We start from the raw sequence: 19,320 nt of genomic DNA on the forward strand, positions 1-19,320 counted from the left end.
GCCAGGCGAGGGGAAAGTTTTTTTCCTAAAATTATTTTTTTTGCATCGAACAAAGTTTTTTAAGATTTTTTGAATCATTTCAAACAGAAAAGATTTTTGGTGACTTTTCTCTTAGGTTAATAGTTTTTGACATATAATCGATTAAAAAGTTAAAAATTGCGAAATCGGCCATTTTTAACCCCTAAGAACTATGTGAAAAGCTGAAAATTTCAATGTTGCCAAGGTAGGTAGATATTCTTTAAACATCGATTGATGCAATCCCGAAGAGTTTTTTGCAACACAATATCGAAAATTCCTTTGTCTTTTAATTGTTAATCAAGCAGGCGCGACTCTGTAGTAAATGTAATATGCGTAAATATACATATTATTGTGTTTCAATTTATCAATCAAAGATAGAATAAAAATTTTAATTTTTTTAATATAACGCGGGCACATAAATTTGATACACCCTGTATATTGATTTGTAATTATTTATTAGAAGTTAGCTTTCAACGCAAAGTGGTTTCTCCTTAATGAATTTTTCCATGAAGAATATTAAAAACATTTTTGTAAATAAAAGTGAAGTGAAAGTTATTTAGGATTAGTATTTTAAACCGATTGTTTATTACGGGAAATATAGAAGCCATAGGTAATTAGTTCTTAGAAAATTAAGGTAAAGAAAGTTTGGAATTTTAAGCTTTTTGTTTAACCCCGAGTAAATTTTGTAGAATTTCCCGAAAGTAATTAGTATGATGGTAGAAATATTTTTGAAATATGAGTGGGTGTTTCGAATGAAAAAAAGAAGGGGGAAGAGGAAATGTCTCTGATTGGTTTGGCAATTTGGAATGGGAAGGAGAGAAGGTTGAATTTTCAGATAGTTTTGGAAAGAGGGATTATTGTGTTACCGGCAGCCGAGAGGGAGCAGTCAAAAGTTTTCGTGAGTAGTTCAGCAGCAAGTACTAGTGTTTTGTTTTTGATAGTGGGAGTAGCCGAAAAGTGGTAAGAGAGACAAATCAAATCGAGAAGAAATACCTCTTTGATTCTGTACAGTCCAAGGGAGTAAGTTACAAGAAGTATCATTATAAAAATTATTTGTGACACCAAGTAAAAAAAGATACTTGGGTCTCAGGAGATTATTGTTGAGAGAAAGAGAGGAGAGAGATTTGGAGTTTATTGAACGAGTCCTGGTCAAAGGAAGCCTGGCTGGTGTTTTGGAGAAATAGTTGCTGGTATCCTGCTGGATTGTTTGCTGAGAACGGAGAGGGCCTTGATTGGTAGCCTAACATAATCAACAAGGAGGAGCTGTTTGGGTCAAGAGGAGACATCATTGTGTGTGAATCAAAAAGGTCAGTCAATAACCTATGTGATAGATTTTTTTTATAATCAGAAGTTAAATTTTTTTTCGTAAAAGCATATGCATTTAAGATTCCAACATTTCAAAAATTTAATAGGAAGTATAAGTATTTTGCGAATACCAAATTTGTTTGTTTAGCTTGTTTTTTATTAAGAGTATCAAGAACAAAGCGATAAATATTTGTTTGAATTAGATTAATTTATATGGTAAAAGTTTCTTTTGGACAGTTATGCCCACAGGATTTAATTGATAAATTTACAGAACATTGCTTTCGATAATAAAGGTAATTGTATGTTTTTATTTATGATTTTTCTATTTATTTCCTTTTCGTATTTTATCCCGATAAGGATCAACTAAGAGATACTGAAACCACGTAACCACGAGAGAACATAAGTATAACATAAGATAATTTAGACATTTTTTTTTTATATTATAAAAAGGCACCCTGAGATTCTTTCTTAATTTTTATGTATGATTTGCGTTAATTAAATAATTGATCAAGTAAATAATAATTAATATAAAAGTAATAAAAAGCAGATCATAACAACATGGCGCCCAACGTGGGGTCTTTTAAAGTAACTCTGGTTGTGAATTTGAAAGGATAGGAAACGGAAAAAGAGGTGAAGGAAAATTTATTTGCCCGTCGGAAAAAGTTGATATATTTACAATTTATGAAATATTTTGTTTGAGTTATTTTTTTATCTAGGTACAATTTTACATATTTATTTTATTTTTGATTGATTTGAATTTTGATAAATTTGAAAATTGGTGTGATAAATTGATTATATTTGGGGAGAGAAAAATTTTCGTCTCTACAGCATACAAGGTATTTTCGAATTTCGTATCAGGCGGGGATAAATTTTAACTACATGTCGATAACAACCAGAAGCAAAAGCAAAGAAAACAAAAAACAAGAAGAACATTTGGAACAAGAAGAACATATAGAACAAGAAGACATTTTCTAAACAACAATCATGGCATCAGAAAAACCGGAATTATCAGGAATAGATAAATTATTACAACTGATGCAACTCCAGTCACAAAAAATGGATGAAACATCAAAGAATTACACCCAGTAATTTTCATAAATAATTTAAAAAAGAAAGTACAATACATCGGTAACTTCGAAACAGCCAAACAAACGATAAGGAACCATCTTAAAGATGAGGCGAGTTTATGGTTTGATAGCAGAGAAGAAGAATTGGACAATTGGCATAAATTCGAACAAAAGTTCCTGAGTTATTTCTGGGAAAAAATACAACAGCTAGAAATAAACAAGGAGTTGCAAAATGGGAAGTACCATGATAGAATGGGTATTTCAGAAAAAACATATGCACTACAATTATACAACAATGCAAAACATCTACAGTACAATTATTCTTCCGAACAGCTAGTAGAACTGATAGCCAGACATTTTGAAGATACCTTAGAAGATCACATAACGTTACAAAACTACAAAGATATCGACAGTTTATGCCAATTCTTACAAATACGAGAAGCAAAAATGAGAGAACGAGAAATAAGAAGATCGCAACAAAATTATAGACAACGCGAAAATCAAGACTACAGAGATAGAAGACAAAACTTTAGGAGAGATTATACAAGAAGAGAATTTATTCCGAGGAGGGAAAACGAAAATAGAGACAACGGAAGAGGAAACTATGAACAAAAAAATCGGGAATGGAACGAAGACAGATATCGAGAAAACCAAAATAGAAATAACAACCGCACATATCAAGAAGACAGAAATGATAATATAAGGAATGAACAGGAAAATCATGGAAACCGATACGGGTCCGACAGACCAAGAGAAAATAGAAGAGCGGTAAACAATACGCAAATAGGTGAATATGAGGATGAGAGACAAAACGACGGAAGAAGAAGCGAAGAAGAACAGCAAGCATCTTTTCACGAAGGCGCTCACTAAACACAAAAGAACAAACAGGAATTTTTTGTCACCCGAAGGAATTTATTAAATTGGCAGGAAATAATGATAAAAGAAGTGGAGTAAATTTAAAATTTGTAGATGGTTTTATCAATGAAAAACCGATTAAAATTATGATTGATACTGGTTCGGAAATTACATTGATTAACAAGAAATTAATAGAAGAGGTTGATTTAACGAATTTAATTTACAAAATTCCCAGGGTAAATTTAGTGTGCGCAAATAAACGGACTTTGGCAACAATAAATGAAGGAATACGAATAAAGGTTTGATTGGGGAAGAAATTTTATGCACTACAATGTGTTATAATGCCGAACATGATGCATGATATGATCGTAGGAGTGGATGAATTGTCAGAAAAACAGGTGGTGATAGATTTCAAAAATAACACGATGAAAATCACAGAGGGAAAAGAAGAAGAACAGGACATTCTGGAAATGGACAAGGAACATGAGAAACGGAAAAAGGATAAGGTTGTCAAAAAACAAACGGTGGAAATGAATTTGGCAATGAAGCAAGGACAGAAAAGGAAGAGGAGAAAGCAGCAGAAGATAAGTAAAGACAATGAAGTCTGGGATTCCTCGAAAAAAGAGATGAGCCCAGAAGAAGAAAAAGAAGAAAAAAGATTGACACAAGAAAATGAAGCTTGGGATTCCTCAAAAGAAGAGATGAGCCCAGAAGAAGAAGAGATCAGAATAGAAAAAGAAGGCGAAAGAGATACCATTGAAACTGTGGTATTTGAAGAAGAAGTATGCAAAATGGAGGAGGCAGAATACACAATAAACCTGTGTAAAGAATCAATGAAATTGATATGTGGAGAAGAAAAGGAGAAGGAACTGCGTGAAATATTGAGGGAGTATGAAAATTTAATAAATGAAGAAAACAGAGTAGCCAAAAAGTATAAACATTCATTTGAGGTTAAAGACTTAGGAAATTTTCGATAGAAAACTTACCCCATCCCATATAAGTACCGACAGTGAAAGGAGAAATCAATAAAATGTTAGAAGATCAAATCATAGAGATATGTGACTCGCCGTATATCAACCCCATCGTGATTGTAAAAAAAAGCAGTGGAGAATTGAGGCTATGTTTGGATGCCCGGAATATAAATCAACACACGGTATCTCAATATGAATCACCTCTCAACATCGAGACTATTTTTAGGAGAATTACAGGATCACATATTTTTTCTAAAATTGACTTAAAACATAGTTTTTGGTTGATACCTTTAGCAGAAAAATGTAGAAACTACACCGCTTTTTCGATTGATGGTATTGTGTACCGATTTAAAGTAGTGCCTTTTGGGTTATAAAGCGCTTGTGCAGCGCTGGTAAGAGCTCTCCATACAATATTAAACAGGTATGAAGATTTTATAGTACACTACATCGACGACTTACTAATTTTTTCACCAGATACATCGAGTCATTTGAAACACGTAAAAATTATCTTAGAAGAGTTGACAAGGCCGGATTAAAATTGAATATTGAAAAATGTCAATTTTTTCAAAAAGAAGTGACATATTTGGGTTTTAAATTGGAAACAAAAACAGTTAGTTTAGCCGAGGACCGGGTAAAACTCATAGATGAATACCCAAGGCCAACGAATTCGAAAACATTGAGAGGTTTTCTTGGTACGATCAACTATTTCAAAAAACTAATTCCTGATTTGAGCCAGAAGGAGATTCCATTGATAAAATTACTGAAGAAAAGTGTTAAATGGAATTGGAAAGAAGAACAAGAGAAAGCTTTCCAAATATTAAAAGAAGAATTCTCGAAAGGAACTAAAATATATCATCCCATGTACAATTTACCTTTCATATTACGAACTGATGCCTCCATACAAAAATTCGCGGGAGTTTTGTCGCAGATACAAAACAACCAAGAAGTGCCAATTTGTTTTATTTCCCGGGTGACAAAAACACACGAAAGAAAATACAGTGTGACTGAATTAGAGTTTGCTGGCGTACTTTTTTGTGTAAATAAGTTAAGGTTTTATCTATTAGGAGCAAAATTCACAATCGAAACAGATCATGCAGCTTTGGTGCATATCATGAAAAATCGACTGGTTAACAATCGTATACATCGAGGCATTTTGTTACTACAGGAGTATGATTTTGAGTTTCGATACATAAAAGGAAAAGACAACATTATAGCCGACGCTCTCACACGGGATGAAGACACTGGAAAAAAGGAAGCAATTGTTTTTCAGGTGGGACTAAATATCTTGACACAAGAGGAAGGTGTATTTTCGTTAAACGAAATAAGAATAAATCAAGAAGATCTGGAGGAAAAAGAAAAAAGAAGAGCGGAGAGGGAAAATGACATTTTCTTCAAAAGAATCGATGGAAAGGAACTATATTTGGTAACACAGACATTGGCAGGGAGGATCATACAAAAATTACACGATGACAATGGGCATATCGGTAGCAGGAAGGTTTGGCTGGTTTTTCGAGAAAACTATATCTGCCGAAAAGATTACCGGATTGCCAAAGAAGTGACCCAAAAATGCGAAATATGTCAAAAATATAAAAGCAGAAATTTCAGAAATGAAAATATTGCTAAAAATATTGTATCCCGTCAAAAATTGGATATTGTAGCAATAAATATGTTAAGTGATCTGATAATGACCACGCAAAGGAACAAACATATTTTGGTGATGGTCGATATATTTTCAAAATACGTAAAGTTATACAGTTGCCGTACGACAAAAGGGGAAGAAATAATGAGAAAGATTGACAATTTTATAGCCACAGTAGGAACACCAAGAAGAATTCTCTTAGACAATGCGACGTATTTCCGGAGTGAGCGTTTCAAGGGACAGCTTCAAGACAGGGGAATAGGGACAAATTTTGTCAGTATCCGACATCCTCAAAGTAATCCTTCAGAGCGTTTTATACAGGAGACTACGAAATTCCTTCGCATTGCTGCAAATGGACAACATCGACGATGGGATAGGAAAGTGGCAGAAATAGAAAACTACTTAAACACCATTCCAAGTACGGTGACAAAAGAGACTCCGGAATATATCATGAAAGGTGTTATGCCAGTACGGCCATGGGAAGAACCTGAGCAGAGGGAATACCAACGAGTTTTGGAAACTGTGCAGAGGAGGCTGCAGCGCAGTAATGAGAAATATCTCCAAAGACAAAATCATAATAGGAGACGACGACCAGTGACTTTTCAGAAGGGAGAAAAGATGCTTGTAAGGGCATTACGAGTATCAAATCTCACTGGGGACGTTTGCGCAAAACTAATGCCTATTTTCGAGGGTCCATACATCGTGCACAATGAAAATGAAAAAAACAGTTATGTTCTGAGGCATGTGGAATCAGAAAAGATACGAGGAGTTTACAATATCCATGATGTGTACAAATACCACGAATAAAGACAAATGCATTAAATTTAAGGTAGGATAAGAGAATTAGGTTAGGATAACATGATAACAAGAGAAAAGTTTGTTGTCGAGAGGAAATAATTTTTTTATTGCACTTATTAAAAACGATTTTATCTCAAAACAAGGCGGGGATGTTATTGTGTTTCAATTTATCAATCAAAGATAGAATAAAAATTTTAATTTTTGTAATATACCGCGGGCACATAAATTTGATACACCCTGTATATTGATTTGTAATTATTTATTAGAAGTTAGCTTTCAACGCAAAGTGGTTTCTCCTTAATGAATTTTTCCATGAAGAATATTAAAAACATTTTTGTAAATAAAAGTGAAGTGAAAGTTATTTAGGATTAGTATTTTAAACCGATTGTTTATTACGGGAAATATAGAAGCCATAGGTAATTAGTTCTTAGAAAATTAAGGTAAAGAAAGTTTGGAATTTTAAGCTTTTTGTTTAACCCCGAGTAAATTTTGTAGAATTTCCCGAAAGTAATTAGTATGATGGTAGAAATATTTTTGAAAGTATGAGCGGGTGTTTCGAATGAAAAAAAGAAGGGGTGAGAGGAAATGTCTCTGATTGGTTTGGCAATTTGGAATGGGAAGGAGAGAAGGTTGAATTTTCAGATAGTTTTGGAAAGAGGGATTATTGTGTTACCGGCAGCCGAGAGGAAGCAGTCAATAGTTTTCGTGAGTAGTTCAGCAGCAAGTACTAGTGTTTTGTTTTTGATAGTGGGAGTAGCCGAAAAGTGGTACGAGAGACAAATCAAATCGAGAAGAAATACCTCTTTGATTCTGTACAGTCCAAGTGAGTAAGTTACAAGAATTATCATTATAAAAATTATTTGTGACACCAAGTAAAAAAAGATACTTGGGTCTCAGGAGATTATTGTTGAGAGAAAGAGAGGAGAGAGATTTGGAGTTTATTGAACGAGTCCTGGTCAAAGGAAGCCCGGCTGGTGTTTTGGAGAAATAGTTGCTGGTATCCTGCTGGATTGTTTGCTGAGAACGGAGAGGGCTTTGATTGGTAGCCTAACATAATCAACAAGGAGGAGCTCTTTGGGTCAAGAGGAGACATCATTGTGTGTGAATTAAAAAGGTCAGTCAATAACCTATGTGATAGATTTTTTTTACAATCAGAAGTTAAATTTTTTTTCGTAAAAGCATATGCATTTAAGATTCCAACATTTCAAAAATTTAATAGGATATATAAGTAATTTGCGAATACCAAATTTGTTTGTTTAGCTTGTTTTTTATTAAGGGTATCAAGAACAAAGCGATAAATATTTGTTTGAATTAGATTAATTTATATGGTAAAAGTTTCTTTTGGACAGTTATACCCACAGAATTTAATTGATAAATTTACAGAACATTGCTTTTGATAATAAAGTAATTGTATGTTTTAATTTATGATTTTTCTATTTGTTTCCTTTTCCTATTTTATCCCGATAAGCATCAACTAAGAGATACTGAAACCACGAGAGAAAACAAGTATAACATAAGATAATTTAGACATTTTTTTTATATTATAAAAAGGCACCCTGAGATTATTTCTTAATTTTTATGTATGATTTGCGTTAATTAAATAATTGATCAAGTAAATAATAATTAATATAAAAGTAATAAAAAACAGATCATAACAATGTATATATATATATATATATATATATATTCTATAACACTATAAAACACTGTTGAAATTATCGGGAAATGCGGTCTGTGGCTTAGATTGAAACTACATTTAATTCTGTTGAATTCGATATTTCGATGAGTATTTATTAATTTTTCATCTTCATCAGGAACAAACTACAAAATTAACTAACAGTTAGGTACAAACATAATATTACAATGATATAACTTATGAATTGTAGGTATGTTATATAAAGCAATTTAACTTAAAGCTATGCATGTCGTTTCACGAGAACGTCGAGGGCGGCACTGAATCAGGTATCTTTTCTCACGTGTGTTAAGGGCCAAAAGTTCCAATATCGAGCCATCTGTTTAATATTCTGCTATTTTTAGAATTTTAAAACATTGCAGTAAATTTCGCTTAATCTACTTGTGTCTGATTTGTAATTAATTGAACGTTTATTACTGTTTATGTGGTACATCTCGAGGAACAATCTTTTCTTATAATTGCTTTCTGAATCTAAGATCTTGATATCTGACAAATTAAATTGGTGTCCTGTTGTTATGGAATGGTGTGCTGCTGCACAAGTATTTTTGTGTGTTTTGCAATCACTTTTGTGCTGCGTTATTCTTTGTTTCAACCATTGCGATGTTTGTCCTATATACTGCCCATCACATTCGAGACAAGAAAGTTGATAGATGATATGACTCTGATTTAGAAGCGGTGTCTGGTCTTTAAGCTTCGAGAATAAGCTATAGTTGGATATGCTATTGTATTTCGCTATTTTGATTTTCGGAATTCCGTTCAGCAGCTTGATTATATTGTTGGTTAAGCCATTTATGAAGGGCAACTTTTTGTAAATCACGGGATCTGATGGTCTGTTGTCACGTTGCCCGTCGTATAAGTCTGAGTTATATATCAGTTGCTTAAGAATTTTACTTGGATAGCCGTTGTTCAAGAATATGTTATAGAGTATTTTTAAATTCTTTTGTGTGAACAGGTCATTGCTGATGTGTAAAATTCTGTGAACAACGGCTATCCAAGTAAAATTCTTAAGCAACTGATATATAACTCAGACTTATACGACGGGCAACGTGACAACAGACCATCAGATCCCGTGATTTACAAAAAGTTGCCCTTCATAAATGGCTTAACCAACAATATAATCAAGCTGCTGAACGGAATTCCGAAAATCAAAATAGCGAAATACAATAGCATATCCAACTATAGCTTATTCTCGAAGCTTAAAGACCAGACACCGCTTCTAAATCAGAGTCATATCATCTATCAACTTTCTTGTCTCGAATGTGATGGGCAGTATATAGGACAAACATCGCAATGGTTGAAACAAAGAATAACGCAGCACAAAAGTGATTGCAAAACACACAAAAATACTTGTGCAGCAGCACACCATTCCATAACAACAGGACACCAATTTAATTTGTCAGATATCAAGATCTTAGATTCAGAAAGCAATTATAAGAAAAGATTGTTCCTCGAGATGTACCACATAAACAGTAATAAACGTTCAATTAATTACAAATCAGACACAAGTAGATTAAGCGAAATTTACTGCAATGTTTTAAAATTCTAAAAATAGCAGAATATTAAACAGATGGCTCGATATTGGAACTTTTGGCCCTTAACACACGTGAGAAAAGATACCTGATTCAGTGCCGCCCTCGACGTTCTCGTGAAACGACATGCATAGCTTTAAGTTAAATTGCTTTATATAACATACCTACAACAATTCGTAAGTTATATCATTGTAATATTATGTTTGTACCTAACTGTTAGTTAATTTTGTAGTTTGTTCCTGATGAAGATGAAAAATTAATAAATACTCATCGAAATATCGAATTCAACAGAATTAAATGTAGTTTCAATCTAAGCCACAGACCGCATTTCCCGATAATTTCAACACTGTTTTATAGTGTTATAGAATATACTTGCACGGTCGATAAATACATCGGATTTCGAATCCAGTTCTATATATATATATATATATATATATATATATATATATATATATATATATATATATATATATATATATATATATATATATATATATATATATATATATAGTAAACTCTTAAATATTGGGGAAACCTGCAAGAAAGACTCTAATGAGTATCAATTGTTTCGCCGAACGTTTTCGCCAAAGAGAATTAATTTGGCTTCTTCAGGGCTGAAAGAGAAGAAATTATAATTAGCTACCATATATTACCTATTAAAAAACACTGGAGATCTTACCGTAACTTAGAATTGTAGAGTTAGGATGTTATAAAAAACTTAGCTAGTAACAACATAGTGGTTTTTTTTTTGTTACTGTTAGAAAAAAGTTACTGTTAAAATGTATGGTAGCTGTGAACTTGAGACGCAAAAGTGTACCCAAGGGTAACCGAAAAAACCCAATGCAACTACATTTTGAAGGAATTAATTCTTTGAGTTGTCGGCAATAACTAAATTTTTGATTGTTAAAAAGTTCACATGTGAGGTTCTGTTTTGTCAGAACGCATGCGCTGACATGTCAAAGTAGTTCTTATGATTCTTTATAATGTCGTTAAGGTTCATTGGTGTAACAAGATGAAATTAATTACCAGTTTAGGGTAATATTATTATTTAGATTTTTCTTATTAAAAAATTGTTTTATATATTATATTGTTCATGTGATGTTATTCTAATATCTTATTGAGATGTATATAAGAAAAGCAAGGGAATGTTATCTTTTTTTAAAAATTAATGAAATTTATTATTTAAGTAGGTTAGTTATTAATGGATAAATCAGTCAAGTTGGTTCTCTGTGATGTTACATTTTTCTTGGTATCGGATTTAAGTAAGAAGTGGTATATATTGCTTAGATTCTTAATGTCACTCTTAACATTGATGGAAAAATCGTTAAGGAAAATATATGACATTTCAATGAACTCTCTTTTAGATTTATTGTTCTCACGGTGGAGAATTGTAGTGTTATTATAGTCCATGAGATGACCAGTGGAATGTACATGTTTGGCTAAAGCACAACGGTCTGGGTGAAGTCGAGAATCACTTTTGTGTAGTGTGATACGTGATTTCAATAATTGAGAGGTTTGGCCGATGTAAGAATTGTTGCAAGAGAGGCATGGAATGTTGTAGACAATGTTACTAAGCATATCTCTAGGTGTCTTATCTTTGATCTTAGAATAAAGATTATTAATTGTTAGGGCTGATCTACAAGCCACATTAAGTTTAATATTGTTATTGTTATTACCAAAGCTATTTTCAACACTTTTCAGAATCCTTGTTAACCCCGGAGTGATATCACTGAAGTATGGTAATGAAAAATATTTGTTTATAGGAGTATCAGAGACTGGGTTCCCACTTAAGACATCAGGATCAGCATTGTTAGTCGCGAAGGAAGGTGAAATCCCTCGTTTTGGACAGTGTTAAACAAAATCTTATTTACTAGTGGTGTTGGATAGGCATTTGAAATGAAAAGTTTCTGTAGGATTTGTAGGTTTTTTGTATGAAAAGAAGGATCTGATAGTTTTATTACTCTATTTTTCATCTGTTTGACTAAATTGACTTTGGTAGAATTATTATGGTAAGAGTGGTAGTTAAGGTATCTACCAGAATGGGTCGGTTTTTGATACCAATCTATTTTAATGTTGTTATTTTCCCTGATCATCCTTATGTCGAGAAAGGGGACGGACCAATTACCATCTTCTCTCTCTATAGTGAACTGGATGTAGGGGTCATAACTATTGAAGGTGTTTAATAGTTCATCTACCTTGTCATTGGGTATAGCCAAGATGATATCATCAACATATTTTTTAATGAATGGAATTTGAAAGGATAATAAAGGAATGACAGAGTCTAACACATAATCCATAACGTAAGTTGCAATTATAGGAGAAATCTTTGCTCCCATAGGGGTACCGAAAGTTTGTTGATAGAATTTTCCATTAAATGAGAAGTAGGTGTTATTAAAGAGAAATTCGACGATGCTGATGAATCTGTCATAAGACATGGAACAACAACCTCTAATACGGTCCCAATTGACCTCTATTGATGTCAAACAAATTCCTAGATGTACGTTGCTGAATAAGGATACAACGTCAAGGCTAACGAGGACATAATTTGATGGTAGTATGTAACCATTATATTTATTTACCATCTCAAAAGAATCTTTAATGTAATACTGAATTTCATAATCATATGCATTAGTAAGGATGTCTGTAACAAAGGCCGATATATTTTCAGTGGGAGTTCCAATGGAAGCTACTATGGGACGAACCGATAGTGTTGGTTTGTGGATTTTTGGCAAAGCATAAAACTTTGCAATGTTCCCATTATAAGTTGTTAATTTTTTCCTAGTGTTACGGTCTATCTCATTGGAAGAAGCTAAGGATGCTATTAATGTATTGCATTTCCTTTGTAGAGAAGAAGAGGGATTGGATGTAAGTGACGTGTAAGATCTATCGTTTTCAATGAGAGAAGAACAAAGTTGTAAGTAGTGAGTTCTTTCCAAGTTCACCTTCCTTCGCGACTAACAATGCTGATCCTGATGTCTTAAGTGGGAACCCAGTCTCTGATACTCCTATAAACAAATATTTTTCATTACCATACTTCAGTGATATCACTCCGGGGTTAACAAGGATTCTGAAAAGTGTTGAAAATAGCTTTGGTAATAACAATAACAATATTAAACTTAATGTGGCTTGTAGATCAGCCCTAACAATTAATAATCTTTATTCTAAGATCAAAGATAAGACACCTAGAGATATGCTTAGTAACATTGTCTACAACATTCCATGCCTCTCTTGCAACAATTCTTACATCGGCCAAACCTCTCAATTATTGAAATCACGTATCACACTACACAAAAGTGATTCTCGACTTCACCCAGACCGTTGTGCTTTAGCCAAACATGTACATTCCACTGGTCATCTCATGGACTATAATAACACTACAATTCTCCACCGTGAGAACAATAAATCTAAAAGAGAGTTCATTGAAATGTCATATATTTTCCTTAACGATTTTTCCATCAATGTTAAGAGTGACATTAAGAATCTAAGCAATATATACCACTTCTTACTTAAATCCGATACCAAGAAAAATGTAACATCACAGAGAACCAACTTGACTGATTTATCCATTAATAACTAACCTACTTAAATAATAAATTTCATTAATTTTTAAAAAAAGATAACATTCCCTTGCTTTTCTTATATACATCTCAATAAGATATTAGAATAACATCACATGAACAATATAATATATAAAACAATTTTTTAATAAGAAAAATCTAAATAATAATATTACCCTAAACTGGTAATTAATTTCATCTTGTTACACCAATGAACCTTAACGACATTATAAAGAATCATAAGAACTACTTTGACATGTCAGCGCATGCGTTCTGACAAAACAGAACCTCACATGTGAACTTTTTAACAATCAAAAATTTAGTTATTGCCGACAACTCAAAGAATTAATTCCTTCAAAATGTAGTTGCATTGGGTTTTTTCGGTTACCCTTGGGTACACTTTTGCGTCTCAAGTTCACAGCTACCATACATTTTAACAGTAACTTTTTTCTAACAGTAACAAAAAAAAACCACTATGTTGTTACTAGCTAAGTTTTTTATAACATCCTAACTCTACAATTCTAAGTTACGGTAAGATCTCCAGTGTTTTTTAATAGGTAATATATGGTAGCTAATTATAATTTCTTCTCTTTCAGCCCTGAAGAAGCCAAATTAATTCTCTTTGGCGAAAACGTTCGGCGAAACAATTGATACTCATTAGAGTCTTTCTTGCAGGTTTCCCCAATATTTAAGAGTTTACTATTTAACTTATCTGCAAAGATTAAATTTCTTTTTTTAGAGGAACATGGGGTTCTATAACAACATACGGGTTAATTATGGTACTGAGGCGTTGAGGTTGCTCAAGGATTACCAGAAAACTAATATCAGACTAGCTAAAGAAAGGAATCGGAGACTTTTTTTATTATCATGTCGTTCTAAAGGTATAACACCAAAACACATTGTTCATGCCACCTCCTCTGTTCAAAACTATATACACAGAAATGGTTTCTTTCAATTGCAGGGATGCCAACAACTTATCAGGTTAGATAGCAAACTTTTAAATGTTGAGATTGCAACCAATCATAGAGTTCTCAAACAGTTAGAAAAGTCACTTACTGAACAAAAAACAGAAATCATTAGATCAACCTCAGAATATGATTGGCTGCAATTTTCACATATTCAATCTATTAGATATAATAAAATATTTTTTTCAATTAAATCTGACAATATCAAAAAAATTGACTCACTATATCAGTCCTGTTGCAAATCTGTTCTTAAAACTGATCCAAAATGGATAAAAAATTTATCTACCTCAATTATTCCTGATGATGTTCTAGGTTTCTTGGCATTAGGAAATAAATTTAGCATCGAACCAAAGTTAGGAAAAGATTATCAAGTAAAAACACTGTTAGCAGATTTGGAATACATAATTTCATCATTGCCATCTGAATTAGAGCAAAACTTAATCCGGTCAAGAACCACCAACATTATCACTAATCACATTTTGAATACTTCTAAACCATCTAATACTTTTTTTCATAACTTATATACTAAAACTAGAAAATTTCTTAAATCCAATCCTGAGCTTTTGGTGACAAAAGCAGACAAAGGCAATGTTACGGTCATCTTGGAAAGAACTCACTACTTACAACTTTGTTCTTCTCTCATTGAAAACGATAGATCTTACACGTCACTTACATCCAATCCCTCTTCTTCTCTACAAAGGAAATGCAATACATTAATAGCATCCTTAGCTTCTTCCAATGAGATAGACCGTAACACTAGGAAAAAATTAACAACTTATAATGGGAACATTGCAAAGTTTTATGCTTTGCCAAAAATCCACAAACCAACACTATCGGTTCGTCCCATAGTAGCTTCCATTGGAACTCCCACTGAAAATATATCGGCCTTTGTTACAGACATCCTTACTAATGCATATGATTATGAAATTCAGTATTACATTAAAGATTCTTTTGAGATGGTAAATAAATATAATGGTTACATACTACCATCAAATTATGTCCTCGTTAGCCTTGACGTTGTATCCTTATTCAGCAACGTACATCTAGGAATTTGTTTGACATCAATAGAGGTCAATTGGGACCGTATTAGAGGTTGTTGTTCCATGTCTTATGACAGATTCATCAGCATCGTCGAATTTCTCTTTAATAACACCTACTTCTCATTTAATGGAAAATTCTATCAACAAACTTTCGGTACCCCTATGGGAGCAAAGATTTCTCCTATAATTGCAACTTACGTTATGGATTATGTGTTAGACTCTGTCATTCCTTTATTATCCTTTCAAATTCCATTCATTAAAAAATATGTTGATGATATCATCTTGGCTATACCCAATGACAAGGTAGATGAACTATTAAACACCTTCAATAGTTATGACCCCTACATCCAGTTCACTATAGAGAGGGAAGATGGTAATTGGTCCGTCCCCTTTCTCGACATAAGGATGATCAGGGAAAATAACAACATTAAAATAGATTGGTATCAAAAACCGACCCATTCTGGTAGATACCTTAACTACCACTCTTACCATAATAATTCTACCAAAGTCAATTTAGTCAAACAGATGAAAAATAGAGTAATAAAACTATCAGATCCTTCTTTTCATACAAAAAACCTACAAATCCTACAGAAACTTTTCATTTCAAATGCCTATCCAACACCACTAGTAAATAAGATTTTGTTTAACACTGTCCAAAACGAGGGATTTCACCTTCCTTCGCGACTAACAATGCTGATCCTGATGTCTTAAGTGGGAACCCAGTCTCTGATACTCCTATAAACAAATATTTTTCATTACCATACTTCAGTGATATCACTCCGGGGTTAACAAGGATTCTGAAAAGTGTTGAAAATAGCTTTGGTAATAACAATAACAATATTAAACTTAATGTGGCTTGTAGATCAGCCCTAACAATTAATAATCTTTATTCTAAGATCAAAGATAAGACACCTAGAGATATGCTTAGTAACATTGTCTACAACATTCCATGCCTCTCTTGCAACAATTCTTACATCGGCCAAACCTCTCAATTATTGAAATCACGTATCACACTACACAAAAGTGATTCTCGACTTCACCCAGACCGTTGTGCTTTAGCCAAACATGTACATTCCACTGGTCATCTCATGGACTATAATAACACTACAATTCTCCACCGTGAGAACAATAAATCTAAAAGAGAGTTCATTGAAATGTCATATATTTTCCTTAACGATTTTTCCATCAATGTTAAGAGTGACATTAAGAATCTAAGCAATATATACCACTTCTTACTTAAATCCGATACCAAGAAAAATGTAACATCACAGAGAACCAACTTGACTGATTTATCCATTAATAACTAACCTACTTAAATAATAAATTTCATTAATTTTTAAAAAAAGATAACATTCCCTTGCTTTTCTTATATACATCTCAATAAGATATTAGAATAACATCACATGAACAATATAATATATAAAACAATTTTTTAATAAGAAAAATCTAAATAATAATATTACCCTAAACTGGTAATTAATTTCATCTTGTTACACCAATGAACCTTAACGACATTATAAAGAATCATAAGAACTACTTTGACATGTCAGCGCATGCGTTCTGACAAAACAGAACCTCACATGTGAACTTTTTAACAATCAAAAATTTAGTTATTGCCGACAACTCAAAGAATTAATTCCTTCAAAATGTAGTTGCATTGGGTTTTTTCGGTTACCCTTGGGTACACTTTTGCGTCTCAAGTTCACAGCTACCATACATTTTAACAGTAACTTTTTTCTAACAGTAACAAAAAAAAAACCACTATGTTGTTACTAGCTAAGTTTTTTATAACATCCTAACTCTACAATTCTAAGTTACGGTAAGATCTCCAGTGTTTTTTAATAGGTAATATATGGTAGCTAATTATAATTTCTTCTCTTTCAGCCCTGAAGAAGCCAAATTAATTCTCTTTGGCGAAAACGTTCGGCGAAACAATTGATACTCATTAGAGTCTTTCTTGCAGGTTTCCCCAATATTTAAGAGTTTACTATTTAACTTATCTGCAAAGATTAAATTTCTTTTTTTATATATATATATATAAAGCAGTTAGGTAATATTGACTGACACTATGTAAAATCTTGTTAATTTTGAGGTTGCAGTCATAAATTTCAGGGGGCAGGAATAAAATATAATAAACAGATACAAATGTCTTTCTGACATACTAAATTTCAAATTAAATTGTCAAATTATTTTTCTCTTTTTAAATTAACTAAAATTAAGGCATTGTAGAAGATTAGGAATTAGATATAAGAATTTTATATATTTTTTTGTTATGTATGCCAAAAATTTAATGGATTAACCTCACGTTGTAAGTTTTTTATGCTTTTTATGTACAATATTTTTTATCATCTTAATTTCGTTGTATTTACTAAAACTTTTTTAGCATATCTTGAAGAAGCAAATAAATTTTGCGAAAGCTTGATAATAACTAAGAGTTTTACTTATCCTGCCCCCTGAAATTTATGACTGCAACCTCAAAATTAACAAGATTTTATATATATATATATATATTTTGTTTGAGTTTAATTCTTGAACTTTGATATATTTTTTACCAATGTTTCTTGGGTTTAGGTTCATAAAAAAAGACGTTTCGGCAGGAAATCCATGCCTTTTTCAAGGATTGACTAAAACAACATTTATTGAAAGCTACAATACAATTTAAAAGAAAATCGACTTACCATGCAATCGTAAATTTAGTTTTGAAACAAGTACACAAATAGACGTCACAATTAAAACAATGTTAAAATGTTAAAGCATAGGAACGGACCCACTAAGTCATTGCGTTAAGAGAGTAATGAACTGTGTCAAAAATTATTATGGTGTTTATTGATGTTTGATTTTATGTTAAGTCAAAATAGTTGTCTTCGTCTAATAGGCGTGCTGAAATATTATATAGTTAATTTTAGATTAAGTTGAAATATACCCTATTAAGGTTTTTGACATCCCGTTTATCATTGACATCTTTGTTATTTTTTTTTAATTTCTATGGACTTGTTCAAATTGCGATGGGGTATATATCGGACAAACCAGCCAGCTACTAAACTCGAGAATTCGGTCTCACAAATATGACAAAAATAACACTACAGCCCTCACAAAACATGAAAACGAAAAGAAACACAAATTTGATTTCGACAAAACTAAAATCCTAAAAAGTGAACCCAACAAAAAGAAGAGGGAACTGCTAGAGTCCATAGAAATTTAAAAAAATAACAAAGATGTCAATGATAAACGGGATGTCAAAAACCTTAATAGGGTATATTTCAACTTAATCTAAAATTAACTATATAATATTTCAGCACGCCTATGAGACGAAGACAACTATTTTGACTTAACATAAAATCAAACATCAATAAACACCATAATAATTTTTGACACAGTTCATTACTCTCTTAACGCAATGACTTAGTGGGTCCGTTCCTATGCTTTAACATTTTAACATTGTTTTAATTGTGACGTCTATTTGTGTACTTGTTTCAAAACTAAATTTACGATTGCATGGTAAGTCGATTTTCTTTTAAATTGTATTTTAGCTTTCAATAAATGTTGTTTTAGTCAAGACTTGAAAAAGGCATGGATTTCCTGCCGAAACGTCGGATAATATATCAATAAATATGGTCATAACATCATAGACAAGCTTTTTTTTATGAACCTAAACCCAAGAAACATTGGTAATATATATATATATATATATATATATATATATATATATATATATATATATATATATATATATATATCTGTATATGGGAGGCATACTATCCTAAGTCCATTTTTTCAGAAAAATACATTATTGCATAACTGGGATCGGAATACCCTATATTATTCAGGGGAATACTATACTAAGTCCAAACACTTTTAGAAACGAAATTAGACGAGAAACTAT

The 19,320-nt window shown here is 32.3% G+C and overlaps 1 protein-coding gene across 1 annotated transcript; it reads left to right on the forward strand.

Annotated features, from left to right (window-relative positions):
• Nucleotides 1-13,875: 13,875 nt before the first annotated feature.
• On the forward strand, nucleotides 13,876-16,148 carry LOC126893097 (uncharacterized). The gene is made up of 2 exons (XM_050663042.1): nucleotides 13,876-13,963; nucleotides 14,029-16,148. Exon 2 carries the CDS (start codon nucleotides 14,178-14,180, stop codon nucleotides 16,146-16,148), a length of 1,971 nt encoding a protein of 656 aa, XP_050518999.1. The 5' UTR covers nucleotides 13,876-13,963; nucleotides 14,029-14,177.
• The last annotated feature ends 3,172 nt before the right edge of the window (nucleotides 16,149-19,320 follow it).

Source organism: Diabrotica virgifera, chromosome 10, assembly GCF_917563875.1.
Source record: "Diabrotica virgifera virgifera chromosome 10, PGI_DIABVI_V3a".
In the NCBI taxonomy this organism is placed as follows: Eukaryota; Metazoa; Arthropoda; class Insecta; order Coleoptera; family Chrysomelidae; genus Diabrotica; species Diabrotica virgifera.

Coding starts and splice junctions, on each gene's coding strand:
- LOC126893097 (XM_050663042.1), top strand. CDS start 14,178: ATGGGGTTCTATAACAACATACGGGTTAATTATGGTACTGAGGCGTTG.